The sequence below is a fragment of the Gadus chalcogrammus genome, chromosome 12 (genome assembly GCF_026213295.1).
Source record: "Gadus chalcogrammus isolate NIFS_2021 chromosome 12, NIFS_Gcha_1.0, whole genome shotgun sequence".
NCBI lineage: Eukaryota > Metazoa > Chordata > Actinopteri > Gadiformes > Gadidae > Gadus > Gadus chalcogrammus.
Window position 1 is genome coordinate 17806040 of NC_079423.1, and position 27996 is coordinate 17834035.

Here is a 27996-nt window from a genome sequence, read left to right on the forward strand (position 1 = left end):
CTAATCTTGGATTGGTGGAGGAGACACAAGGGCCGCTGTTGCTCCGGAGCCCCGGGGCCCTCGGCACAGCTTAAGTGGAGCCAGAGAAACATGCAGCTGCTAATCCCCACCTCCTCCAAGTGAGGAGAGCATCTTTACACCAGATACAGAGCTCCAAGACACCAGCAGGCTACTGGTGGGCTGCACTGGGCCTACTGGTGGGCTGCACTGGGCTTACTGGTGGGCTGCACTGGGCTTACTGGTGGGCTGCACTGGGCTTACTGGTGGGCTTGCACTGGGCGTACTGGTGGGCTGCACTGGGCTTACTGGTGGGCTGCACTGGGCTTACTGTGCTACAATGGTCTTACTGGTGGGCTGCACTGGTCCTACTGGTGGGCTGCACTGGTCCTACTGGTGGGCTGCACTGGTCTGACTGTGCTACAATCGTCGTACTGGTAGGCTATACTGGTCGGTCCTACTGGTAGTCTTTACTGGTAGGTAATGCTGGAGGTCGGGCTGGTTGTCTTACTGGTAGTCTATAGGTCATACTGGTTGTGTATACTGGTAGTCTATAGGTCATACTGGTTGTGTATACTGGTAGTCTATAGGTCATACTGGTCGATTTTAAGTCATAATAGTCATAATATTAAACACAACAAAAATATGACTGAATTATACATTATACTGGTAAACAGAACAACACGAGTCATATACTGGTTAACTACACTGGAAGAGGTGAATAACAACATTCTGTCTGGGATAAATGATATAATACTAATAAATAGGTCTTAAGTTAAATGGCCCTGGCCTGGTGAAACACAACACCATAAGCTTGTCTCTTTTCGTGATGTAATCCTGTGCTGTACCGCACTTCTTGTCTCTTAATGTGTATTGAGATTAGATAGTTTGAATACTGGTGAACTCACAGACCCCTGTAATGCAGCGATCTCAGTATCAGTACATGGGCTCACGACTCCTGGTCACACTCCACAACACTGGAGGCTGGCCGGTACACCCCCTACTACTGGGTCTGGGTGCATTGGCATCATGGACCCTTCCTCCCAGTGCCTCCCAGTGATAGGGCTGGTCCCATTGTCTTCTGGGGTTGGGGAGTTGACCCTGTGTCAGCCGGTTGGATCAGCACCCAGGCATTGTACTGCGGGTGGGGAGTGTGTGTGTGTGTGTGTGTGTGTGTGTGTGTGTGTGTGTGTGTGTGGGGGGGTTGTCTAAGACTCCCAAAGCATCTCAACAACAACACCCAGAGAGCAATCTTCTCCTTTCTCCCCCCGAGACATTAATCTCGCTCTCCCCTGCTCCGTGGAGGCCCTGGTATTGTCGCTCGCTGCTAATGTTTGCCTCCCTTTCACCGCACAGACACGTATGTGTATTTTGGTGTCTGGGGGAATCTGCCAGCGCATTGTTCCTGAATCATTGTAATATCTATTTAGAGTGGCAACAGCAACGCTTGGGCTGCGAGCGAGGCTGCCTTAAGACTTAGACTAGCTGAAAGGGCTTATCCCTATATTCTGAAACTCTTTTATGTCGCTCCCGTGGTTTAAGGATAGGATTGTGAGCGGTGATTGTTCGAGTGTTCCGGGGAGAGGGGAGTGCGCCGCGCGTGGGTGAGGGGGGTGTTTTATTCGCCGGCTCAATCCCCTCTTTCTTTTCTTCTCCGTTCTCTCCTCTTCTTTCTCCAGCTGTGAATATTAACTGTGTTCTTAACTCTTACCGCTGTATGCCACAGAGTAATGTGCTTTTAACCATATATTATGGGGGGGATTTTACGCCACGTATAGCCAGCGCCTCGCGAATAAGAAAAGACTGTTTTATGGAACCTAAAAACAAATTAGCCACGGCTCTGTGAAAGGGAAGCGTTTTGAGAGAGGAGGGGATGTATCCACACACATTTATATATTTATATCTAACTTTGCGGTATCAAGTTGTCAGCGCACAATAAAGGGGAGATGTGAAGGCGGCTCGGGGGATCTTTAAAAAAAGGATTGCAGTGTTCCCATTTCCCTGCTCCATTTTCTCCTCTCTTTGCTGTAGTTCCAATCCCTGCTCGGGCTTTCTTCAGCGAGGGTGTATCGCTAATGCATTTCAAAAGCCCCTTTCTCGACGCACAAAGGGATATCACCGTGGACGTTTAGAAGGTTCCGCCGGGGGGCGGCGCACGGCTTCCATTTTGTCCGCCAGCCCCTCTGGGCGGTTTCCACCGGAACGTCACCCCGGGTTCCTGGTTTCCATGGAGAGGTGGCGGAAGTACGTCACCCGGTACTTCAAAGTAGGAGCAGAGAGACACCGGGTCGGGAGGTATCGACGCTAGGTGCACGTAGCTCCCGATTGACAGAGTGTTGAGAGCGCTAGGTCAGCAGCTAACCTACTCGCCTAATGCTGGCTACTGACCTAGCGCTTGCTAATGACCTAGCACTCGATACTGGCATAGCGTTGGATAATGGGCTAGCACTTGCTTACTGGCCTCGTGCCGGGTAATGAACGAGCGCTCGCTTCTGGCCTAGCACTAGCTCATGACCTAGCACTGGTTACATTCCTAGCGCTGGCTGATGACCTAGTGTCTGATATCAACCTAGTGTTTTTTATTTGTACCTTATCGGAAATTAAGATAATGTTTACAGAATAAACAATGAGAAAATTCAGTTTACGAGGATAAAGTGGACGGATGAACAGTTTTAAAATGTACAATTTATGTCCTAACACGACGAGGCCGAAGTGCCGGGTACAAAACGGCCCTAAAACACGACATTAAAGCGCACTGCACCCTGCGTGATAAAACAGTAAACTCTGCTGTTTCCCCGAGCAGCTCCAGAGCAGGAAACAGATTACCATGCAAATATCCTCCTGTATTGAGCTCCGGGATATCCACCATGTGTGTGTGTGTGTGTGTGTGTGTGTGTGTGTGTGTGTGTGTGTGTGTGTGTGTGTGTGTGTGTGTGTTTTTCTTTAACATGCAAACTTCCGTCAAGTTTAATTTGTCGCTGTCATGTTTATCATTAATCTTTGGCCCCGGCCCGCGTCGGGACACGCTGATTCGCCGGAGAGTCTCCGAGGAGCACTAAACACATTTGGCGATATGATAATGGCATTATGGTGGCCCGCGCGCAGACGTGTTGTATCAATTATGCGTAGAGACTGGACGCATACATCACCGTCGCCGTGACAGCCGTCAGTCTGCGTGGCGCCCGGCGGCGCCGAGGTGAGAACACATTAGCACGACCCCGGGCCGTTTGACGGGCGGCTGGGAGTCCCGCCTCCTGCTCCTTCTCTTTATTGGAGATTAGCCCTCTTCAAGCGTCCAGGGCGATGACGCCGCAGAAACCGCCGTTTGTCTCTGTTCCGACCGCCGCGAAGTTTGGCTTTTCGTGCTACGGAATCAACGTTGGACGTAGCATCGCAAAGTCACCTGAACACAGTTGGGTTGACGAGTTGGAAAGATAGGTGTGTTAACGTGTGTTAGCGTGTGTTAGCATGTGATAGCGTGTTGTAGCATGTGTTAGGACGTGTTAGCACGTGTAAGCAAGTGTTAGCAAGTGTTAGTACGCGTTAGCACGTTTTAGCTCATGTTAACGCGCGTTAGTGTGTGTTAGCACGTGTGTGTTAGCGCGTGTTAGCGCGTGACAGGCTGTGCTGGGCGGAGCGAGGTAAACACGATGTGTGCCGTGATAGACCTTACACGGTGTTTCATCAGTCATCCTCAGACTGCCCTGGTTAGCGCTGCTCTGTGTATCCATCACAGCCCGCCGTGTGCAGCGCCCGCAGGAGAATTATTTTATGACGACTCCTCGAACGCTGCGGGCCCATGTATCAATCACGCCGTTCCTCAAGCAAACACTTATTTCCTTTTAACCGGGTGCAATCACAAGATTACCCCGTCATAATGAATCATTATCCAAGTCACAAAACCTCCCTCCACGGGGCCGCAGGGAGGTGTTGACGCTGTTGTTGTGGGGAACAGGGAACTTTCTGGAAAAACACTGCAGTTCAAGAAGCAGAAGATAGCTTTGGGAACGCGGAGAAGAAACCAGGAGACGGGCGCCTGGCAGCGATGAATTAAAGGTCTGGAGCGCCTCCTCAACCTCCGACTGACACCCCCCTCTCCCCCCTCTCCTCCCCTCTCTCCCCCTCTCCCCTCTCCCCCCCTCTCCCCCTCCCTCCCTCTCCCCTCTCCCCCTTCTCCTCCTCTCCCCCCTCCCTCTCCCCCTCCCTCCCTCTCCCCCTCTCCCCCTTCTCCTCCTCTCCCCCCTCCCTCTCCCCCCTCTCCTCCTCTCCCCCATCTCCTCCTCTCCCCTTCTACCCCCTCTCTTCACTCTCCTCCATCCCCCTCTCCTCCGCCTCCCCCCTCTCCCCCCCTCTCCTTCCTCTCCCCCTCACCCCTCTCCTCTTCTCCCTCTCCTCTCTCCCCCCTCTCCTTCCTCTCCCCCCTCTCCTTCCTCTCCCCTCTCCCCTCTCCTCTTCTCCCTCTCCTCTCTCCCCCCTCTCTTTTCTCCCTCTCCCCCCTCTTCGCTCCCCCCCTCCCCCTCTCCCCCTTCTCCCCCCTCTCATCCCTCTCTCCCCTCTCTCCCCTCCCCCCCCCCCCCCCCCCTCAACAGAGGCTGGAGTAAAGGACTGTATTGTGTGAAAGAGGACAAAATATAAAACACGCCAGAAGAAAGTGTGAAATTCCCCAACTTGAGGAAACCCATTTAGACCATCCGTCCGAGTGACATAAAGGAAAATAATATACTCGACCCCTTTGTCTGCACACTTTGAGAAGTTTGTTATAGCGGCGTGCCCAGTAATAATTCACTGTAGCTCATGTTTATTAAGTAGAAGGCCTCGCTTCATGATAAATGGCCTGGGTAACACCAGGACACCTCTTTTGCATTTCAATGGCCGCGCGTCAGATTCTTATTTCATTACCGAGCGACACATTAGCTGATGGATTTTAATTTATTTTTTTCTCTCTCTCTCCTCTGCGACAGGATTCCACAGAGACCGCGGCCTGAGCCCAATACGAGGGTTGAATATGAGAATTGGTCAAATGGAAAGAAAAAAGAGAAAGAAATTAAATAAATCAAACACAAATCAGTGTCAAGCTGCCGTTTGCGGGCAGAGAGTTTCTAACACATTTGCATACGTTCCCTGGCCTGTCCAGGCAGGGAACTCGTCCAATAACCCGGCGACTGGAGTTGTCGTGCTGAGTCCACCGAAATCACACTTTAATTCACACAGTGATAAAATCTGGTTTGGGCCGGATCTTCATGGTGCTGAGGGAGCGTTTCAGAACTCCCTCCGTCTCTCTCTCTCTCTCTCTCTCTCTCTCTCTCTCTCTCTCTCTCTCTCTCTCTCTCTCTCTCTCTCTCTCTCTCTCTCTCTCTCTCTCTCTCTCTTTCTCTCTCTCTCCCTCTTTCTGCTCCTCAATGTTCTCTCTCTCTCTCTCTCTCTCTCTCTCTCTTTTCCTGCCCCTCAATGTTCTTTCTCCCTCTCTCTCTCCCTCTCTCTCTCTCTCGCTCCTCAATGTTCTCTTGGTGCTATAATCTTTTAACTGCGTCTAGGAATTCCCTTCCCTCTCCATCGCTCTGAAGGGGAGAGAGGAAGAGAGAGAGAGAGAGAGAGAGAGAGAGAGAGAGAGAGAGAGAGAGAGAGAGAGAGAGAGAGAGAGAGAGAGAGGAGAGAGAGAGAGAGAGAGAGAGAGAGAGAGAGAGAGAGAGAGAGAGAGAGAGGCTTCAGAAAGAAGGTGCTGGAAGCAATTATAAAATCACCTGAGGTTCTTTTGCTCCCGGCCAATCAGACGCCTCGGAATCGAACGTATAATACGTACATGAAAGAGATTAGTGTGTCAGTGTGGGCTTATGTTGAGGTAGTAATTAAGAAGTTTAGTTTTCAATAGTCATAAAACCAAATTAAAAATGGGGTCAGTGAAGGAGCTTTTTCTGCATTCTGCCGGCCGCTCTGTGAAGTCTTAAGGTCAGTCGATCTGAACAGCTTTTAAGACGGGTATTATGTCTCTTCAAAGTACCCTCCGCACTTCGGAGATCAACAGCAGATCGCTCGTGTTGGGGACATTACCCAGCCTGCCTTTAGACAAGGTTGAGTAGCTAAGCGAGAAGGGAACTCTCTCTCTGTACCGAACTACTCTTTTATTAGTTCACACTTTTCTGACACAAAAAACCCTGAAGATTCAACCCGCTGCTCAAAGGTGTGAATATGCACGTCTGTATGCACGCCAGTTTCTCGATTGTTGAACAAAATCATATATTCTCCCAAAAACGCGAACCGAACAGAAATGAATTAAAGCCGCAGAAGAAAAAGCTATGAAATCAATACGTCTTTCTTTGAAGTGGTCAAGGGAGCGCGCCGCCGTCAGGGAACAGGTGATCATCTTTATTGCTTCTCCTTTGTGCTGCGATTGTACTTCAGTACACTTTGCACAGCAGTATTTCTACAACTGTAATCCAGTGGAACTTGGAAAAAGGGATTATGCTGAGGGTACAATAGGTACCTGGGCCGAGGCCCGGAGAGCTTCCACCCAGGGTGAGGGGCACACCGGCTGTATTGTCGGTTTGGGATGTGTGCATTAGCACAGCGAAAGGAAACGTTCTCCCAGCGAATGTTACGTAGGAGCAGTCAGTTCTGTTTGAAAGGAAGTGTGGAATCTGCTAATTCTCACCGCCGCCTTCCCCCCATTGTAGACGTGTAGAAACACTTCCGGATGAAGGTTCCTCCCAGAATCAACAATCAGCTTGTTGTTCGTCTAAATTGTTCGAATGACTGATCAGCAATTTTAAGCTAAATGCTAATCCACCAAGCTCACAGTACGGTCATGAAAACAACGACTGTGCTCATCGTTTCTTTTGTTAATCAGAAAGTAGTCTTGAAGATAAGTTCAATGAGTAACATTCTGACGGACAGTATTGGGTTATTGAATATGTGCATTTCCAAAAGGCGTCCCACAAGGCTCCATTCTGGGGATCCTACTTTAATTCGGTCCTTTAAAAGCGTTTCCTTCAGATAATGTTGAGTGTGTCTCTATAACAATGTCCCCTTGTCATGTCACCCCAATGCATTACAGACCGCATAGTTCTCCGCGAAGAGACGCCATCGCACGCATCGCATGCAGAACACTCGGCCTGAGAGACGTCTTCTTACTGTCCATTGTGACGGCATTAACCGCCGGCTAGCATGAAAGTAATTGGAAAAGTGGTGTGAGCCAAAGCTTCCAATTAACGCACCACCAAAGTCTCCGTTCTGTTAATCGGAAATAATAGTTTCATGTTTTCTGGGAGCGCTCGGTCACCCGCGTTCAGCGCTCACCTCCTGACACGGGCTTTCCAACCCCGTTCGAAATCCCGGCTCCACAATAATCTCCCCTTCACTCATTCCCTCTCTTTCCTCCTCTCCGATGACAACTCCAGTGTCTCCACATCGCTCGCAGTCACACAGCGCGACCCAGCCGGCGAGAGGTGTAATTGAGTCCTGACGACTGCGCGACAGGATTCTTAATTATTACTGGAGGGCTGGACGACCGGCTGACCGGCCGGCGCTCGGCGCCTCGTACCGCCCGGCTCGCTGCGTTGCAGCAGGATATTCAAAGTGGAGTCTTGTTCACCGCGTCCTGCTGTCGGACCGCCGCACGGGGATAATTGCATATCGAATGTTTAATGCGCTGTTGATTCTCCACCGGCTCAGCGAAGGTTTGAACAGCGGGTGCAGAGGCAGCGCCCCTTACCCACAACGTAACACAAGAGGGTTCAGACCCGGGTTTGTGCATTGTTCCTCTGGGAAGTGTTGTAGTGCGTACATGTTGCCCTGGGTGTCCTGGAACACTGAAACAAGGGAGGATGAAGGAGGCGGTGGGAGACTACATGGTCTGCTCTTTGTGTGCTCCTCTGCCTCCTCGCCGATAAGACACCCGGCTGTCGCCTCCTCTGCCCCGCTCTGCTCCTCTCCCCCCTCCAGGAGATCATAATTCTCTGGTCCTCCGCCTCGCAGCGCTCCTGTGGGCCTGCTCAGAGTGATAGAGGAGGGGTAAGAGGGCCAGCAGAGCTTTGTGCTGCCGTCTCCATCTTCTGTGAGGGAGGATACGGCAGAGGCTGGGAGACAATTGGAAAAAATGGCCCTAATGTGCTTAAAGAATCTTGTGTCTTTAATCAAAGCACACACACACACACACGCCGCACAAAGGCAGACAGAGGGAAAGGCAATTCTTCGCCTCTCTTGTGCGTGAAAGCCACTGTTCACATCCTTCTGAGCTCTTTCTTCTCCGGGAAGAGGAAGAGGAGGAGGAAGAGGAGGGGGTGTTTTTATGGTTTATGGTTTATGGTTTGTTTTCCTCGGTGTTGTCGTTTCCCAGCGAAGTGTTGCATCACGAAGAGGAGGAACGTCGGCACTGTTTGTTTCACAGCCCGTCGACGGAGTGTCACTCCGTCGTGCGTTCGCGTCCCCGCCGTGACACCCTTTTGTCCGCCCGTCTCACGGGGTACGTTGAGGCGGGTGAAGCCGGGCCTCTCGCTCCACGACAGCTCTATTTCCCGCCGTTCTGCCGCCAAGGAAACCTTAAACGAGGAACCCTAAATGAGCGTGAAACGGACGTCCCAGCGCAGGATGTTCCGGGCTCATCCAGCGGGGTTGGTGACCCGGGCGGTGGCGTTAAATATGAGCTCGGTGCTCAGGAGATCAGCTGGCTGACGCTCCTCGCTGCTTCACCGTTGATCGGCGAGGAGGTGAATGAGAGCAGGAGGAGGAGGAGGAGGGAAGCGAGAGGAGCAGGAGGAAGAGGTGAATACCTGGCAGGCGTTACGGCGCGACCGGCCCTCTTGCCCTCAGTCTAACATTCAGCCAGCGTGTCTTTGTTACCCAGCACCCCTCTGCACCCCTTCGTCCTACCCCCCCACCCCTACCCCTCCCTGGCAATTATCAGCAGCTCCACCCCCTGCCCTCCGGAACCCCCCCCCCCCATCCTCCGTCCCACGCCGGAGAATAGCTACATTTATAATTTTTTTCTTCTGCTTCCATAGATTAATTTCCTAGGAAGCCCTGTCACTACGAATAGGGGGAGAGGGGGAGGAGGGGGAGAGGGAGAGGGGGGAGGAAGGGGAGAGGGGGACGGAGGAGTAGGAGGAGAGGGGAGGAGGAGGAGGAGTGGAGGGGAGGAGCGGAGGAAGGGGGGGGAGAAGGAGTGGGGGGGAGGTGGAGAGGAGAGGAGGGGGAGAGGGGGAGGAGGGGGGAGGAAGGGAGGGAGGGGGGGGGGAGTGGAGAGGAGGGGGAGAGGAGAGGGGAGGTGTATCGTGCACAAGGCTTCTCACTTTTCCCCCTTCTCTCCCCCCCCCTCCCCTTTCTCTGGGCTGACAGATCATTTTCCATGCTGGTATCAGGGGGTCTGGCCCATAATTGGCATGCAGATTGCAGCTGATGGCGTCTCGGCGGCGCAGAAAGGAAGTGGCTAGTTAGAATAATGAGGCGCTGCTCTGATGGATGGCCGGCCCGCCAGGTCACACTAAATGTTTCACACACGTGCACACTCGCTCACACACACACATTACATCTTTACACACACACAAGCACACGCTCCCCCTGATCCATTTCTTTTATTATTTTATTTATTCCACGAAGCTCTCGTTTCATTATTTATTATTTTTCGCTGGTTCGGGCGTCCCGGCCAATGAGGGGCTCTGATACATCCGGGCCAATGAGAGAGTCGGATCCATCCGTCTTGATCCGTCTGGTTGGTGGAGATTGGAGGTGGGGGCGGAACCTCCAGAATGTCACAACTCATTAGCAGCCTAAGGCCCCTAAGAGGCCCCTAGTCTTTTAATTACAGTACAGCCGTTAATTACTGTCTCTCCGTCGAATGATAGCGAGCTAGCACTGTGGAGTGACGGATAGTTAGCTAGTAAGCACAGCTGACAGCTAGCTGGCTAGCACAGTGGAATGCTATTTAGATAGCACAGTTGAGTGATAGCTAGCTAGCACAGTCAAAGTTTGGAACAACAATGTTGATAATACCTGATGGATCCCAAATCAATCAGGGAAACGTACATACAGAGAAGAGTCAAGATTATGAAATTAATTAAACTAAACACCTCAGGTAGGAGACAATGATAGTTTGGATAACTTGAATAGAAATGATAAAGACCGTTTTTCACGTTGATCAACTCTAATATTGATTTTTCGAACGCATTCACAATACCACCATCGTTGGACATACCACACCAATACCTATACTGCCCAACATTCGTCCTTTATAAAAAGCTTCCTGTGTTTTCACCACTCTCCACCAGATACTGCCCCACTGTTGTGATGCTGGTCCCAGTCTGCTCTGTGTTGTGGAGCTGAGGTCCTGGCAGCAGTTGTTCACATCATTAACCTCTTCTCTCCTCCCTCTGCCGAGCTGTGGGTCGGCCCAGCAGTCTATGTATGTCTTGTGTCTATGTACTGTATTGTCAATGTTAATGTCTCTCTACTGGTTTCTTGTTCTAACATGCTGTGTGTAAGAAGTACTGAGTTCACAGCAGGTGGTCAACATATCACACACACGCGCACACACACACACACACACACACACACACACACACACACACACACACACACACACACACACACACACACACACACACACACACACACACACACACACGCAGTCTTTTTAAACTGAAGCTGCCTGTCGTCATGGCTACCGTCGCTGTCATCTCGCCGGGGAGGAACCCGAGAAACGGTAAACTTGTCGACAAAGGAAACACAAACACAAGTCTGTAGTTCTGAGTTTCAGCCGCTTCCGTCCGGTTCCCGCGGAGGGGGGGAGACGGATGTCCCGGCGGAGCCCCGAGACCGGAGTCCCTCCCGCCGCAAACACTGGCGAACAAATTCACCGCTTCCCGCTCATTCTTCCAGGCGCGCCGGGGAAAGTGTACACATGCACACGGCAGATCAAAGCCTTAATTGAAAAATAATTATAGGTACTTAATCACAGAAAGCGCCGGGCTAATTGAAGGGGAAACAAGGAGGCTCGCGCAGAAAGAGGATATTGTGAGAGCTTCCTCTTCAGACCCATTGTCTTGCAGATGAAACGGGAAAGGGCTATTAGCAGAGTTAATTGGTTCTCTAATTTAGATCTCGGCCCGCTGAAAGCATAACGGATGCGGCGCTGTCGTGCGCTGATGTGTGCACTCTGTCACGCCGTCCTGCCGGACGCTGATTGGTTAATTGCTGTGGGATTTTTTGATGTTTTTCCCTCATCTGTCACAGGACGCGAGGCGTGCTCAGCCCATTGTGTCCCTGACGCTAGGAATAAAGAAATACATTAGAGGGGGAAAGTGTGGAATTAAATGAGTTTCGTCTTTTGGTTATTGTTGTAGAACTCGGTTGTTTACTTAAACTACTTTAATTCCCTTCTAATCGCCTCACTTGGACGCTGGGATTCGGACCCAGAAGGCTTACCCCTGGGCTGGCAGTCAGACACTCACTTGCTTTTATACTTCGTTTTTTTTATGTGTATTATTAAAAGATAATTATGCTCCACCTTTTCACAATTTAGTTAATGTGAGGTAATGCTTCAGGAGAAAAGGGCAACCTCCCTTTTAAGGCAAGGTTTCAAAAATAAAATGTTTATCTTCTCCACTAACTTGTCTTTTCCCGCACAGACTCTGCCCTCTAGTGGCGACGAGCTGCTAGTACACGGAGCAAGCATACAGGAAGACATTAAAATGCAGATGGTTTGTTTGTTATTCTCTCAAGTTAAAGTGGTTAAAGTTAGGGGCAATATATTGTAGTGTTTAAAGTACTGGGTTCGATCCCCAATGTCCACAGACTACCAATAGGAATCATAGAGCAAGATTCACTAACCCCTACCTGCTCCTTAATGACCTGTCTCTGTACTGTCTAACCCCTACCTGCTCCTTAATGACCTGTCTCTGTACTGTCTAACCCCTACCTGCTCCTTAATGACCTGTCTCTGTACTGTCTAACCCCTACCTGCTCCTTAATGACCTGTCTCTGCACTGTCTAACCCCTACCTGCTCCTTAATGACCTGTCTCTGTACTGTCTAACCCCTACCTGCTCCTTAACGACCTGTCTCTGTACTGTCTAACCCCTACCTGCTCCTTAATGTCCTGTCTCTGTACTGTCTAACCCCTACCTGCTCCTTAACGTCCTGTCTCTGTACTGTCTAACCCCTACCTGCTCCTTAATGACCTGTCTCTGTACTGTCTAACCCCTACCTGCTCCTTAACGACCTGTCTCTCTACTGTCTAGCCCCTACCTGCTCCTTAACGACCTGTCTCTGTACTGTCTAACCCCTACCTTCTCCTTAACGACCTGTCTCTGTACTGTCTAACCCCTACCTGCTCCTTAACGACCTGTCTCTGTCCTGTCTAACCCCTACCTGCTCCTTAACGACCTGTCTCTGTACTGTTTAACCCCTACCTGCTCCTTAACGACCTGTCTCTGTACTGTCTAACCCCTACCTGCTCCTTAACGACCTGTCTCTGTACTGTCTAACCCCTACCTGCTCCTTAATGACCTGTCTCTGTACTGTCTAACCCCTACCTGCTCCTTAATGACCTGTCTCTGTACTGTCTAACCCCTACCTGCTCCTTAACGACCTGTCTCTGTACTGTCTAACCCCTACCTGTCTCTGTACTGTCTAACCCCTAAATGCTCCTTAATGACCTGTCTCTGTACTGTCTAGCCCCTACCTGCTCCTTAATGACGTGTCTCTGTACTGTCTAACCCCTACCTGCTCCTTAATGACCTGTCTCTGTACTGTCTAGCCCCTACCTGTCTCTGTACTGTCTAACCCCTACCTGCTCCTTAACGACCTGTCTCTGTCCTGTCACTGTAAGTTCCTATTTAAGGTGTGTCTGATAAATGGCTGAACAGTAGCAGGGCGATCAGTGATCTTGGTCCCAGACCCCCGAGGCAGAGGACTGGGGGTCCTCCACTGGCTGGCAGCGTGGCGGGAGCAGGCCTCTCTCCCCTACCCCAGGTAGGGGAGGGTTTGAGGGTGGGACCTCAGAGCTAGGAGGGATTTAATTGGCTCTCTGATTTGACTGGCAGGTGTTGAACCACTTTTTCGATAACAGTTGATTGTTGATGTAATGTCTTGCTGGAGACCTACTGTCTGCTCTTAGAAACACCAACACCATCACTATCAATGACTCAGTATCACTTCCTCTACTCAAGTTCCTTTTTGATTTGAACTTCCGAAGAGTTAGGTATATATATAACCAATGCCACGTGATTGATACTACTTTGATACTACATTCAGTCTAACTTTTTCAAATACACAGCAATTGACAGAAATATTACACATAAAATTACATTCTTATCATCATCATCATCATTTGTATCATGTGTTATACTGCCTAAATTATGCCTAAAGGTAAACTGGGGAAATGGGACTCAAACCCAGTGCCTTTAGGCTCGGAGTCAGAACTCCTTGATAGACTATCCCTGCCCTATTAAACCAATATAAGTGCTCCTCCAGTAAAGGATTAATCATTTAATAACCTTTCAGAAACACTGGAGTTATTTCTATTGCTACATTCATGATATGAAATGATCCCCTGTGATTGATCGATCAGCCTTTGGCCCTGATGGAGGGCGGTCTACGATCAAATGAAGAAACGCGGCCTAGTTTCGATGCAACGTGCGCGAGTATCGGATGCTATCAGCGTTTCAGCTCCACAATCATATCTGTGTTTGCTTTTCGGTTGGCTGTTGGCTGGTGGCTGAACAGTCAGACCACTCTGTCAATACTGTGGACTGCTGCTGTTACTGCTGAGTACGACCCCACACTGCCCCACACAGCAAGGTCCTGCTGTACAAATATACTGCATCAAATGTGTTTTATAAACATAGTAGTTCTACTCTGTTGATATTGTGTATACGTACATTGTGAGTACTGTGTATTAATACACACACAGCCCAACACAACTAGGCCCCAGTGTAAGACTACCATACAACATGTGTACAGTGTGTTATAATAATAATATCAGAACAATAATAATAGTAATAATAATAATTAAATAGGAAGAAGAAAATAAGTATTAATGAAAGTCGGACAACTCTAAATCTCAAATAGGAGAGAATAACAATATTACCCTCAGGATAAACAATTGATTATTTGAGTGTCATTAATCTCTACTAATACTTATACAGTCCTGTTCTACTTCCTGCCTATGTACATATTTCTGCCAACTCTTCCATGTTTACCTTCCCCCCAGCCGCCGATACCCATCCTTTAGTCTTGACTTAAGGTATTGTATGTAACAGTACAATTGGAATACAATTCAACATTGCTCACTGTTTTGTGAACAGTTAAAGATTTGCACTTTTCATGATAAAACCACAAAAACGATTTTCGAAACAATTTTTCAAACTTGTTTGTGTTCTACAAACTCAGCTTTTAAATAACATTTCATCCTCCAAGGCCTGGCGCTCCTTTCACTGATTAAATGAATAAAAACACGCGTGAACGCCAATTTGAATATGTTTGGATAAAGGGGTTCGGGTAAACTAACATGGAGAGGTTTCTCTTCAGGCTGAAATGTTTTTATTTCAACACGTCACTCAGAAGCTGAAGAGGAAAAGTTGCAAGGAAACCCAGCGAAATATCAGATCCCAGATCGCTCCGCCCAGTGACTAAAGACGTTGGGTAAACACTTAGGGTCACAGCGAACGTCCTTCCCAATCCCTGCTGCACCAGTACCACGTCCAGACGTTAAAAAACCTGTAGCAACGCAGCAGAGTCGCGCCTAATTTTAAGTTTTTTATCCGGTTCTAACCCCAACGAGAGTCCAGAGAGTGCAGGATGGCGGCCACTCTGTGCCAGGTGATGGGCTTCATCCTGAGCCTGATCGGCGTGGCGGGGATGGTCGTGGCGACCGCAATGGACCCCTGGGCCACCCAGGACCTGATGGACAACCCCGTCACCTCCGTCTACATCTTCTCGGGCCTCTGGAAGGCCTGCGTCCGCCAGAGCTCCGGCTTCACCGAGTGCCGGCCGTACTTCACCATCATGGGGTTGCCAGGTACGCTTCCCTCGGTCCTCCACTCCTTCCCCTCGCCTGCTGCTCTCCCTCTACGCTTCGGTCTGGTAGCAGATGCTTTTATCTACCGAGACGTGCCAGGGGTTTAAGGTACATGTCGTAACGGTGCAGGTTTGGGTAGGGTCGTTTTGGTTAAGGAAGCAGGTCAGGCGGCAGACAACCTTTCTGCTGGGGTCAAACGCCCCATCACAAGAATAGCTCTGACTACGTAGATCGCCATGGAATCAGCATGAGGTCGTATGTTCAGAGAGTCAGGCCTCGAGAAGGCCAGGCGCTGGTTGTGATGTTAGAATGTGTGTGTTTGAATGCGGCCTTGAGACGCATTCCACCAAAATGATAAAATAACCAAAACGATTTGTTATTGTGAACGGTAGCAGAATACAGTTCCCCTTCAATTCTTTTAGGAGTGCCGCACCTCGTTCCAAATCGGTTATGGCCCCGCCCTTAATTACCAAACGCTCACAATGACGTTTCCGCGCCGTTTACTGAAACCGAGACAAAGAGAGCGGAGGTAAACATGATAAGAGCCGCTCCTTCCTCAGAGTACATATTGATAACGATGTGGGGACTCCGGCCATTTCACTGCTCCCTGGCACCCACTCCACCACTCTGTGATCTAAGATGGCCGCCTCAATGATCCAGTTAATCGGGTTCATGTTGTCGGCCCTCGGCCTGTTCCTGATCTCGGCCGCGACCGTCATGGACATGTGGAGTTTGCAGGACCGCTCCGGGACCGTCATCACAAACTTCTTCACCTACTCGGGCCTCTGGGCCTCGTGCGTGGGAACGTCGTACGGCACCACCCAGTGCCGCCCCTACTTCACCATACTTGGACTGCCTGGTAGGTTTGACCATCAGAGGACCATCCTACCGGGAAGGCCTGGTCAGGTCTGATCCGTCAGGGGACAATCCTACTGGGAAGGCCTGGTCAGGTCTGATCCGTCAGGGGACAGTCCTACTGGGAAGGCCTGGTCAGGTCTGATCCGTCAGGGGACAGTCCTACTGGGAAGGCCTGGTCAGGTCTGATCCGTCAGGGGACAGTCCTACTGGGAAGGCCTGGTCAGGTCTGATACGTCTTGGGGACAGTCCTACTATAGCCTACCGGGACTGCCTGGTAAGGTTTGACGATGAGGGGGACAGTCCTACTATAGCCTACTGGGATGGCCGGGTAGGTTTGACCGTCAGGGGGGACAGTCCTACTATAGCCTACTGGGACGGCCTGGTAGGTTTGATCCAAAGGGACAGTGTTGTAAGGTCTGATCCGTAGGGAGGGTCTGGTCAGAACTCTTGAAGACAGCGTTCCTCCTCATGGATCTATTGGAACTACAACATTTTAAGAAAGTGTTATTGGCGATCTATTGGATCTGCTTCATATTCTTTCTTTTGGAAACCTTTTCAAGAGTAGGAAGGTGCCGTAGGGTGGGATTCTGGGTGTGACTCCCAGCCCAAAGGCACTGGGTTAAAACCGTGATGTCTTCGCTCTACCAGCAGGCATCCATGAGATGTATCACCCCTAGATGCTCCTTGATGACCTGGCTCTGGATCCACTGTCATACTGAGAGTAAAGTCGTTTGGAAGCAGAGGCTTTCAGATGAGGGGAACCCTCACACTGAGGGTTGGACCAAAATAGAAAAATACATCGTTCAACCGTTCAATCATTCAATCGTTTCCTGTCTTTTACATTTATTTCTTCATTGAGGTGTCAGCGCTAGGTTAAATAAAACAGAGAAGTCGAATTGCATTTAATTCGGCTTTTGTTTTTGAAAAAACATCTATTTCCGTCACCCTTTAACATATTTAAAGTATTCTACCCCAAGCCGACATTTTTGTTTTAACCGTTGACCTCTGACTATAAACGTTAACCTATATGCGTTGACCTTTGACCCCAGCGCTGCTGCAGGCGGTGCGAGCGTTGATGATCGTGGGCATTATCCTGGGCGCCATCGGCTGCCTGGTCGCCATCTTCGCCCTGAAGTGTCTGAAGATGGGCAACATGGAGGACAACATCAAGGCCACCATGACGCTGGCCGCCGGGATCCTCAACCTGCTGGCCGGTATACCTCCTGGCTGCTCTGCCGCCATTTTGTTTGAATAATTAGCAATTATTCGCCGAAGGCTCCGTGAATAGTGGGGAATAGCCCCCCGAGACCGAAGGGCTCGGGGGGGCTATTCCCCACTATTCACGGAGCCTGAGGTGGATGATTGTTTTAGTATATGCTACACGTGAACACTCCAAACATATTCAAGATAACACTTTTTGCCGGGATTCATTTGTTTTTATTGATGTTTTATTTGTTTTTATTAGCGTGACGAGACGACCGTCACGCAATATCCCGAGTTTGAGATCTCAATCGTGGGATATTGCCCAATATCCCGAGATAGCGAACCAATCAATTTGCGCATTTTAGGAGGTGCACGTCTAGCATATACTAATAATAGTTATAGTGCTACAAACCATTTGTAGGTTTTTATCGGGCATGCAAATATAAAGAATGTATCGCACACAAGAAGACAAACGATGTGGATTTGAGTTTGAGATCAACATGATAAAAGTAAATCAGTTTGAACTAGAAATGACGATAGAATCGATTCAAACAAAGACCCTCATGGTATTGATTAACACACTCTTGTTCATCAACTAACACATTCTTAATTGTTGTTGATCTTTGCCGTGCAGGTGTGTGTGGGATCGCGGGCGTGTCGGCCTTCGCTAACCTCATCGTGCAGAGCTTCCGGTTCAACAACTACGCCGAGGGGGGTTTCAGCCTCGGGGGAGGGGGGGGCATGGGGGGTGTGAGTGGGATGGGCAGCGGCCTCCGGCCACAGTAAGCTCTGTTTCACTTCCTGTATCCGGTCGCATCTGAGGCCGCGATGGCTGTTATGTTCTTTCATTCGTCATTGATTTGTTGATGTGTCCTTTCAGGTACACGTTTGGCCCCGCCCTCTTTGTGGGCTGGATAGGGTCGGCCATCTTGGTTATTGGCGGCGTCCTGATGTGTCTGGCCTGCCGTGGAATGGTCTCCGAGGACAAACGGTAATTATTAGTCAATAAAAACCAAGGGATTGACTTACTTGTACTCAAATCGTCTTCGTTCCTTTGCGAGTGTTTTTCCACTGATTCATCGTCATGGTGGGAAAAATGACGTAGGCCTACACTTTGTACTTTCAAACGATATATAATAATTCATAATAATATGAATTACGTTATAAGCCATCCACAAGCAGTTAGTAAAAGCTGGATTTGACATGAAATACGCATTAGGCCTACTTATATCGTAGATGTCAGACTTTGAAGACTTAGTTCAACATTTGAATCATAAATCATCAGAATCATTCAACATGTTTGATAAATATATATAATGTTAAGCCCTCTGAGACTACCTGGGATTAAGGGCTACACAAATACAATTGAATTTAATTAATTGAATGGATTTGATTTATAAGGAACTAAAGGTATTATGAAGTGTTACCAAAAGGGTATAAACTCTGTCCACCCATAACATCGAGTCTCTCCGTGTCTGCCGCAGGTACGACGGGACTGCCTACAAAGCAGCATCCTCCCAGAGGACCGGGTACCGCCCTGAGGTGAGGAACCACCCCATCTACAACGCCTCCTACAAGACCCACAGCGTGGAGGGCAAGCAGAACCAGAGGTTCGACTACGTCTAGCGGGCAGAGCCCCGACAGAGCGCAGAACGGAGCCCCCCTCACCCTCCACCAGCGGGATTCGAGTTGCGATCGGGACCCAACATGGGTCACGACCCAATTGGAGTTGGGTCAGCCTTCCAACGCACAGAACCCTCAGAAAACTCTCAGCACCGATTAGTTTAAAATGAGCGAATCACCAATGCTTGTGTGCTCAGAGTTTTCTCGTGGTTTCGGTCCCACTGAATTGGTGTTTCGGTTTAATAACCCCTGCTGCAAACTCCTAACCCAAACTCCATGCTCTCTGCGGTCTGTCAAGGTCCACAATGATCTGCTTGTGAAAGACCAAACATCCATCCTCACCGTATCCCTGGCAACCAATGAATGCCCTCTATCTTGTGCTTTTGTCGCTGAAATCTTGGTTGTTGTGGCCACATTATTCACAAAACAAATCGTTTTGGTGAAGTGATGTTTCGGGGGCCGTTTTAAAAGTGTGATGAGGGGTACTTAATGTTTGTGTTTTAAATATTCCTCCATCTACATATAAGTGTATTCCCCATTTTCTGATACATAAAACCTTTCTTTTATATCCTATGAATCTATGTTGATATAAATTAGGCCTACTTTATTCTCCGTGTTTTGACTGAATGTTTTCCTTTGTCCGACTTAATCGTTGAAACTCGTTGGTCGTGTTTGACGGACTGTATACCTTTTCTCAAAAGTTATTTTCTAGTTTCAACTTGACTTTAAACTGTAGCTAACCGTGTAATTACTGTTGGATTAGCAGTTTATAATGGAGTTGTTGGTTGGTTGTGTTTCTGATGTGTGTGTTACAATAAATATAAATAATAAATATGGAAACAATAATAGTGACAATATGTCACTATCTTTAAGGCCTATCCAAGGAGAATGAGAATAACACACACTTTCTGTCTTTCACACACACACACACACTCATCCACCCAGGACGCATTGAAGGTCTCTTGGATCTTGTCCTCGATTAACCGTTTGATTCTCTTGCCCAAACTTCTGGCGCCATCTGGTTGCTGAACGCCTGTAGTGTCGAATGTGTGACGTTGCATTTCTCCAACAATGCATTGCGAATCGGAAAAAGAAACACATGTTTAAAAGTAAAAAACCAACCAGACTACAAAAAGGCGTGACAATCAATCTTAGGAACAGTTTAGAACCGTGATGAACCGTGATGGTTGGCCACAAGTTGTCCCAAAGCGAATACTTCCCCGCATCCCAAACGGACCCAAATCCACCAGTGGTGCGTTCAAGTCATGTGGGACTGAAGACAGCAATGGTACCGTTTCCCTTTCTTTACAACTTGAAAATGTCAATGCATGATGAAGCCGCTTAACGGAAGCACTTATCCGACCCTTTAGGAAGACAACAATTCCTAGTCGCCATTACCAGTTTACATGTGGCAACGTAAACAGCGCTTACAAGCCGGAAGTATCATCACCGTGAGTTCCTCGAACGCAGCATTAAAGCCTCACGTCGCGGACTGGACGCGCACGAATACCAGCTGAGGTTGGGTCGAGTACTTCGGTAACTCATCTACTGCTGTATGTTTGGTCAGAAGTAAACACGAGACACTCGGTAGCTTATTAGCTTATTAGTTAAAGTTCCGTCCAAGACGAGTTTTTCCGTGTTGTGGTCCCGGTCCCGTGATCAGACCAGTGAGTCCAGGCTCCTGCTAGGCACTCCGAACCCTGGCCTCCCAGCGGGACCAGGGCATGGTGTGAGGATTGATGATGGGGCTCCTCCGGACCATGATGCCGCATAAGGTCCAGCTCCTGGCCGTCCTGGCGTTCGGACTGGCGCTGCTCTTCATGGAGAACCAGATCCAGAGAATAGAGGAGTCCAGAGAGGTCCTGGGTGAGGGGAACTCAACGCATTCATCTGGCGATCAAAGCACAGACACACAGACGCTCACACACTTTATATAGAGACACACACACACACACACACACACACACACACACACACACACACACACACACACACACCCTCTTTATCTAGACACATGCACACACTTTAAATAGAAACATGCACACACTTTATATAGGCACACACACACACACACACACACACACACACACACACACACACACACACACACACACACACACACACACACACACACACACACACACACACACACAGTCTCGATAACTTGCTTAACTGCAGTAAAGCAAGCAGTATTTAACTTGTATATTATGTACACATATCCAGGGACACTCTTTCATCTTTGTTGGTATAACCCAATGCATCCATAAAAGAGATTATCATTAATTTGCATTGTGCTCAATGACATGCATTGGCTGGCTGCAGCACGTTTTGGTGTTGAACAGCTTGTTAAGATGTTTAAAGTGAGTCAAGCCTCCCATAAATCAAGAATAAAGTAGGATATGGTCATACCAAACACATAAACATGGTTTGGGTAGTTTACAATGCCTCCACCTCCTGGCCTCTTTGAGAACTGCACTCTGACTCCTATGAAGCCCCGCCTTCATAACGGAACCGTGTTGTTCCAGAGAGAACCATGGCCCGGGACGAGGGGGCGGAGTCGGAGCCGCGGAAGGGCAGGGCCGGGGGTCAGGTGACCCCGTCTCTGAGCGAGGCGGACGACGTGGTGGTCATCTACAACCGCGTGCCCAAGACAGGAAGCACCTCCTTCACCAACATCGCCTACGACCTCTGTGGGAGGAACGGCTTCCACGTGCTGCACATCAACACCTCCAAGAACAACCCTGTGCTGTCCCTGCAGGACCAGGTGAGCCTCTGGTGTCCTACCTGGACCAGGTGAGGTCCTACCTGGACCAGGTGAGCCTCTGGTCCTCTTACCTGGACCAGGTGAGCCTCTGGTGGCCCTACCTGGACCAGGTGAGGTCCAACCTGGACCAGGTGAGCCTCTGGTGCTCATACCTGGACCAGGTGAGCCTGTGGTCCTCTTACCTGGACCAGGTGAGGTCCTACCTGGACCAGGTGAGCCTCGGGGGGTCCTACCTGGAACAGGTGAGGTCCTACCTGGACCAGGTCAGCCTCTAGGGGTCCTACCTGGACCAGGTGAGCCTCGGGGGGTCCTACCTGGACCAGGTGAGCCTCTAGTTCTCCCACCTGGATCCACTTCTGGTATCACATTATATATTATTATTAATCTGTCTTATATCAGTCATAGTTGATCTACGCTATTTTCCAGAGCCACTTACAGGGGCTTTACTTACATCACGTTAAAGAGCAGGATGAGGTTAGTTCATTAGTGTCATGTTTGTTGTTGTTGACTTCATGAGCTGAACGGACTCCCTGAAGGAAGAGGTTCATACTTCCTGGGCTGTTGTCGATGTCCCCTGAGATCTCCTGTGCTGCGCCTGACGTGTTTCCATTGTCTTCAGGTGCGTTTCGTACACAACGTCACCTCGTGGAGCGAGATGAAACCGGCCTTCTACCACGGCCACGTCGTCTACCTGGACTTCTCCAAGTGAGTCTCCTCATTCTCTACCTCCTCCTCCTCCTTCTCCTCCCCCTCCTCCTCCTAGCTAACTGTGTTGTACGGGGAATGGGTTAACCTAGTGATTGTTAGTGCTTCGTTCTATGAACCTCCTCACTGTACCGACAGAGATATATTGTTGCTTCTCTTTCCTCTGACAAATGTCCTTATTCTAAATCGCTCTGGATCAAAGCGTCTGCCCAATGCTGTGAATGTAAATGTAGATAGTGCAGTCTTTGAGCGTAAGTGCAGGAAGTGAGCCGGGTTGTTGTCTGTGCTCCAGGTACGGCGCGGAGGGTAAGCCCACGTACGTCAACGTGGTGCGTGACCCCGTGGAGCGCCTGGTCTCCTACTACTACTTCCTGCGCTTCGGAGACGACTACCGGCCCGGACTGCGGCGCCGGAAGCAGGGCGACAAAAAGGTCCTCGCTCGGAGATCGGCCTGAGTCGTGACTTTAGGGAACACCCCGGAGGGGGGGCTCCTCTGTTACAGCAGCAGTGGGAACCACAGGATATAGAGAAATGCAGTAAAAACACAGGAGTGCTGAGGGAAACAGGAATAGATGATAGAGTAAATGCTAAAGTAAGGACAAACAGAACAAACCGAACAAACAGTCAAAATGATAAAGTGCCAGTAGTTCACATTTATATAATCACAGTATATTGGAGTGTGCAAAGTTCTTGTAAAGTCTGTGATGATGGTCCTTTCACAATATAAAACCAATGACATGATTGATCACTATCTCTAACTATCTATGTAGCATAATATTAATTTATTTTGATGGTGTACTAAAGTGAGGTTCACTTGTGCGTTGTGCGTTCCAGACGTTTGATGAGTGCGTGTTAATGTGTGCGTTGTGCATTCCAGACGTTTGATGAGTGCGTGTTAAGGTGTGCGTTGTGCGTTCCAGACGTTTGATGAGTGCGTGGCCAGCGGGGGGCCGGACTGCGCTGCGGAGAAGCTCTGGCTCCAGATTCCCTTCTTCTGCGGACATCATTCAGAGTGCTGGTGAGATACCCTTACCTTAAACCTTACCTTAACCTTACCTTAACTCTCCCCATTACTCTCAACTCAACGCTTAACTTAACCGTAACTGGACGTTGCACCTTAACCCTGACCTGGTGTCGGTGTGGTGGACCTTAACCCAGACCTTAACCCTGACCTGTCGGTGTGGTGGTCCTTACCCCGGCCCTCTTGGTGTGGTGGTCCTTACCCCTCACCTTAACCCCGGCCCTGTCGGTGTGGTGGTCCTTACCCCTCACCTTAACCCCGGCCCTGTCGGTGTGCTCCCCCAGGACAGTGGGCAGTCGCTGGGCCCTGGAGACGGCCAAGGCCAACCTGGTGAGGCAGTACCTGCTGGTGGGGCTGACGGAGGAGCTGGAGGACTTTGTGATGATCCTGGAGGCCGTGCTGCCACGCTTCTTCAGGGGAGCCACACAGCTCTACAGGACGGGTACACGCACACACAGTAAACACTAGACACGCACACGCAGGTACACACACACACACACACACACACACACACACACACACACACACACACACACACACACACACACACACACACACACACACACACACACACACACACACACACACACACACACACACACACAATAAACACTAGACACACGCATGCACGCACAGGTACACACACACACACAGTTGTTAGATTGCATATAACATGTTTGCATCTTTCGCAAACCTCTCTGGCGGGTTTTTGGATCAAAACCAAAGCGGAGTATCCCAAGATATCCATAAAAGCGCTGAAAACGTTGCTTCCACTTCCCACCACGTACCTATGCGAGGCCGGGTTTTTGGCAATGACTGCATCTAAAACAAAATTGCGCAATCGATTGGTCATTTCAAACACGCTAGGGGTGTCACTGTCTTCCATCACCCCCAGATGGAACCTTCTTGTTGCAGGGAAACAAGCACAGGGCTCCCACTGATTAAAATGAATTGTAGCCTATTCTGTGGCCTCACAAACGCACGTTAAGTTCCCTTACTGACATTTTGTGTTGTGCATGTTTACACTTGATAGATGTTACTTACTACTTCAAGGTGACGTTCTTTTTTTAAGAGTTTGTTGCCTTCACTGTTCATAAATAACTGGAACTAGTTATTTTAAATGAATGCATGCACAACACTATACGAATTGGCAACCTCTGCGCCACATAACCCAACCCCCCCCCCCCCCGCGGTCCGTGACATTTTTTGGAGAATCAAAGCGGTCCTTGGTGCTGAAACGGTGGGGGACCCCTGGTCTAACGGTGGGGGACCCCTGGTCTAACGGTGGGGGACCCCTGGTCTAACGGTGGGGGACCCCTGGTCTAACGGTGGGGGACCCCTGGTCTAACGGTGGGGGACCCCTGGTCTAACGGTGGGGGACCCCTGGTCTAACGGTGGGGGACCCCTGGTCTAACGGTGGGGGACCCCTGGTCTAACGGTGGGGGACCCCTGGTCTAACGGTTGGGGACCCCTGGTCTAACGGTGGGGGACCCCTGGTCTAACGGTGGGGGACCCCTGGTCTAACGGTGGGGGACCCCTGGTCTAACGGTGGGGGACCCCTGGTCTAACGGTGGGGGACCCCTGGTCTAACGGTGGGGGACCCCTGGTCTAACGGCCGGGGACCCCTGGTCTAACGGCCGGGGACCCCTGGTCTAACGGCCGGGGACCCCTGGTCTAACGGCCCGTCTCCTGTACGGCCCTCAGGTAAGAAGTCCCACCTGCGTAAGACCAGCGAGAAGAAGCCCCTGGCCCCGGAGACGCTCTCCCGGCTGCGGCAGTCGGAGGTCTGGAAGATGGAGAACGAGTTCTACCTGTTCGCTCAGGACCACTTCCACTTCGTCCGCGACCACGCCGTGCGGGAGAAGGACGGCGTGGTCTCCGTCCTGCCCCAGAGCTTCTTCTACGAGAAGATCTACCCCAAGGTCAGCTAGCCCAGCCGGGCGGGGCTGGGCCCGGGGCCCGGGGCCAGGGGCCAGGGGCCAGGGGCCGGGCTTGGGCACGGACCCTGTCAGGTTAATGCTAACCGTTCGTGCCCAAGCCCGGCCCGGCCCCTAGGACACGGCTCTGGTCCAGTGAACGATCCCACCGGGGAGAGACATGGCTCTGGTCTGAGCGGTGAGCGCCAAACAGTGGCCTTCACATGGATCTACGGGTTACAAGGAGGAGGAGCGCCCAGGAGGCTTCATGAGACGGTCGGAGGAGACGAGGTGGGAGGTAAAGGGTTACAGGGCTGGGGGTCCCACTCGGCTGTGGTCGGGAATTTGAGCTTTGGCGTCATTGGTCAGAGATTGGTCTCCATGTTGCAGAAGGAGATGTTCTCCTCACAAGCTGCTCTTGTGTTAGAAAGCAGCCGAGCTGAACCCGTCGTTGAAGCTCACTGAGAGCTCGGTGTTCAGCTGAACTCTTGAAGCTGGCTCGCTGAGAGCTCGGTGTTCAGCTGAACTCTTGAAGCTGGCTCAGTGAGAGCTCGGTGTTCAGCTGAACTCTTGAAGCTGGCTCAGTGAGAGCTCGGTGTTCAGCTGAACTCTTGAAGCTGGCTCACTGAGCGCTCAGAGTTCTGGTTCAGTTATCTTCTGGCCGCTCCTCCTCCAAACAGGTTCAGGGTTTTCTTAATGCTGGAGCTGCCATCTTGTTTTTCTATGCCGTCTTTACACTTTGAGCTTAACCCCTAATGTTCACGCGCCAATAATTAGAATGATGGGGGGAGTATCAAGGGATTGTTCTTCGTGAGCAGCGTTATCATGCAGTGTTGAATATATATATATATATATATATATTCCTGGGACCAATTTAGAGCGATGAAGTGACGTTTTGACCCCTTCATCCCCCGCTCTGTGGGCAGTAGATAACCACCTCACCGTTCCTGTCACAGTGTTGGTTTAGTTTGGTTTTATGTTTGTGTTTCCGCGTCGATTGAGACATATCATTGACACGAGTTGCTGGAGATTTTTAACCTTTGAACTTTGAAATGTGCACTTGACTGTTCATTTGCTGCACTATTCTGTAACACAGCTAATAAACTAATGTTGCATTTGTGAATGCAGCTCTTTGACGAATGAATCGAGATTATTATATTATACAACATTCCATCTTCTTGGAACTTCCCGTTTGGAATCCGCTAAACATAAATATATCGTTACATTTATGGGTTATTGTAACTGGAGAATTTGAATATGCAGGATATAATTGAGTAAACTTCAGGGTCTAAAAGTCCCTTGGCACCCCTGAGGAGATTTGTAAGGGTTTTCACTGCAGCTTATTATAATAATTAAATGTGCTTGTTTAGATTAAACATATATACAGATGCATAAACAAATATATATTTATACATAAATACATAAAGATACATAAATAAAGATATGAATATATATATAAATATAACTAAAGACATGTGTCATGCATACATCTGCATATATATATATTTATATAAAGATATAAAACATACGTATATTTACACGTATATACGCATGCATCCATCTTTGTTAGTAACTAGGTCACACAGCACTACTACAGTTGTGATCAACTTGGATCGTCCAGCCCCACGTGGTCCATTGAATGAGGACCACGCCCACTACTGAGTGAGTGCACCCCGTTACCCCCCAATCCCGTTACACCCCAAACCCGTTACCCCCCAATTCCGTTCCCTTCTGGAGGACGGGGACTGAGAGGGCTGCGTGTGTGCGTGCGCGTGCGTGCGTGCGTGCGTGCGTGTGTGTGTGTGTGTGTGTGTGTGTCAGTAGGGGGGCGTGGGCCCACCCCCCTCCCGCTCTGATCCGCTGTGGACACAAGGAGAACCGACCCATCTGAGGAACTAGAACGTAATTAGCGGTTTGGAGCTGCAGGCGTATTGCAGCCCTGCTTCATTAGCACGATGAATACAGTGCGATAATGACTTATTCTCAATTAAAAACGCCCGCGCACACTATTGATTGTGGCTGATTAGCTTGAAGGTTAATTAGCAGCAGCAGATTTCACGAGGGTACCCTGATTTACTGCACTCTTTAGGAACCCGTGTTTGTTTGCTCTCCTAATCCAACGGTGCAGATGTTGGTTGGAAACGCTTCGGCTTCTCCGCTATTTTTTTTTACCACAAACAAAACTAATTGAATTTGTGAATTATATATATTGTTACTTCACGAAGTATAGTAAATGCTTGTTTTTTGTATATTCCCATGGTGATATGTTGGTTTGATTGTGGTAGTCAGCGTTATACTAGACAGTTTATGTCTGATGTGATGCGCTGAACCCGAGCGGCCACCAGGGGGCGCCGTGGCGCCTCTGGACGAGGCCGCAGCGACTCACTGTTACTGTTACGCACCTGGACCGAGCCAAACGGAACAAACTAGGAGCGCATTACCATTACGCACAGACATTACCCCATTAGATATAGTTGGCTCTCAGGCCTAGCGGACCGCTATAAATAGAGTCACTTGGTCTCGGAAAATATGTGCAGCACCTGCATAATGACACCCCCGAAATTAATTCCGGCGGGGGGTGTAAATTGAGCACCGTGTTCAGTGAGGGGAAATGGGGGCTTTTTCATGATGTGTCCATTAGCGCTGATTTCACCCAAAACTCCAACACAAAAAGGGTTTCTACGTGGATGTAATATAACGCATCTAAACACGGGTGGGGTGCGGCATGATTTACCCCAAACACTACCTCTTTTAGTCAATCGAAGTTAGGGAAACCGCGGTGTTTTAGGGGGATGACTTCGCGATAAGAGAGGAAACTGCGTGTTTCTCAGAATCTCGAGGTTGTTTGACCTCGGGATAGATTTCTCTCCGCTGCTCCACAAAGCAACCGGAGCAGAGCG

The 27996-nt window shown here is 49.7% G+C and overlaps 3 protein-coding genes across 5 annotated transcripts in view; all 3 read left to right on the forward strand.

Moving 5' to 3' along the window:
* The window catches only part of LOC130393537 (basic proline-rich protein-like), a gene marked incomplete at its 5' end in the record, with an annotated part of 100403 nt that overhangs the window by 6762 nt on the left and 65645 nt on the right, over nt 1–27996 (forward strand). The gene's annotated exons all lie outside the window — the stretch shown is intronic.
* LOC130393147 (claudin-18-like) lies at nt 14628–19597 on the forward strand. 2 transcript variants are annotated; one of them, XM_056603745.1, is made up of 5 exons: nt 14628–15006; nt 16914–17078; nt 17702–17849; nt 17948–18058; nt 18552–19595. In XM_056603745.1, the coding sequence occupies exons 1-5, from the start codon at nt 14787–14789 to the stop codon at nt 18691–18693; spliced, it is 786 nt and encodes a 261-aa protein (XP_056459720.1). In that variant the 5' UTR covers nt 14628–14786; the 3' UTR covers nt 18694–19595. The 2 variants fall into 2 exon arrangements, with proteins under 2 accessions (XP_056459720.1, XP_056459721.1); XM_056603746.1 differs by lacking the exon at nt 14628–15006 and adding an exon at nt 15275–15865 and having other exon boundaries at nt 18552–19597.
* On the forward strand, nt 19704–26779 carry hs2st1b (heparan sulfate 2-O-sulfotransferase 1b). 2 transcript variants are annotated; one of them, XM_056603741.1, is made up of 8 exons: nt 19704–20556; nt 21216–21454; nt 22074–22159; nt 22452–22590; nt 23080–23177; nt 23465–23622; nt 24885–25102; nt 25219–26772. In XM_056603741.1, the coding sequence occupies exons 1-8, from the start codon at nt 20430–20432 to the stop codon at nt 25297–25299; spliced, it is 1146 nt and encodes a 381-aa protein (XP_056459716.1). In that variant the 5' UTR covers nt 19704–20429; the 3' UTR covers nt 25300–26772. The 2 variants fall into 2 exon arrangements, with proteins under 2 accessions (XP_056459716.1, XP_056459717.1); XM_056603742.1 differs by having other exon boundaries at nt 24885–26779.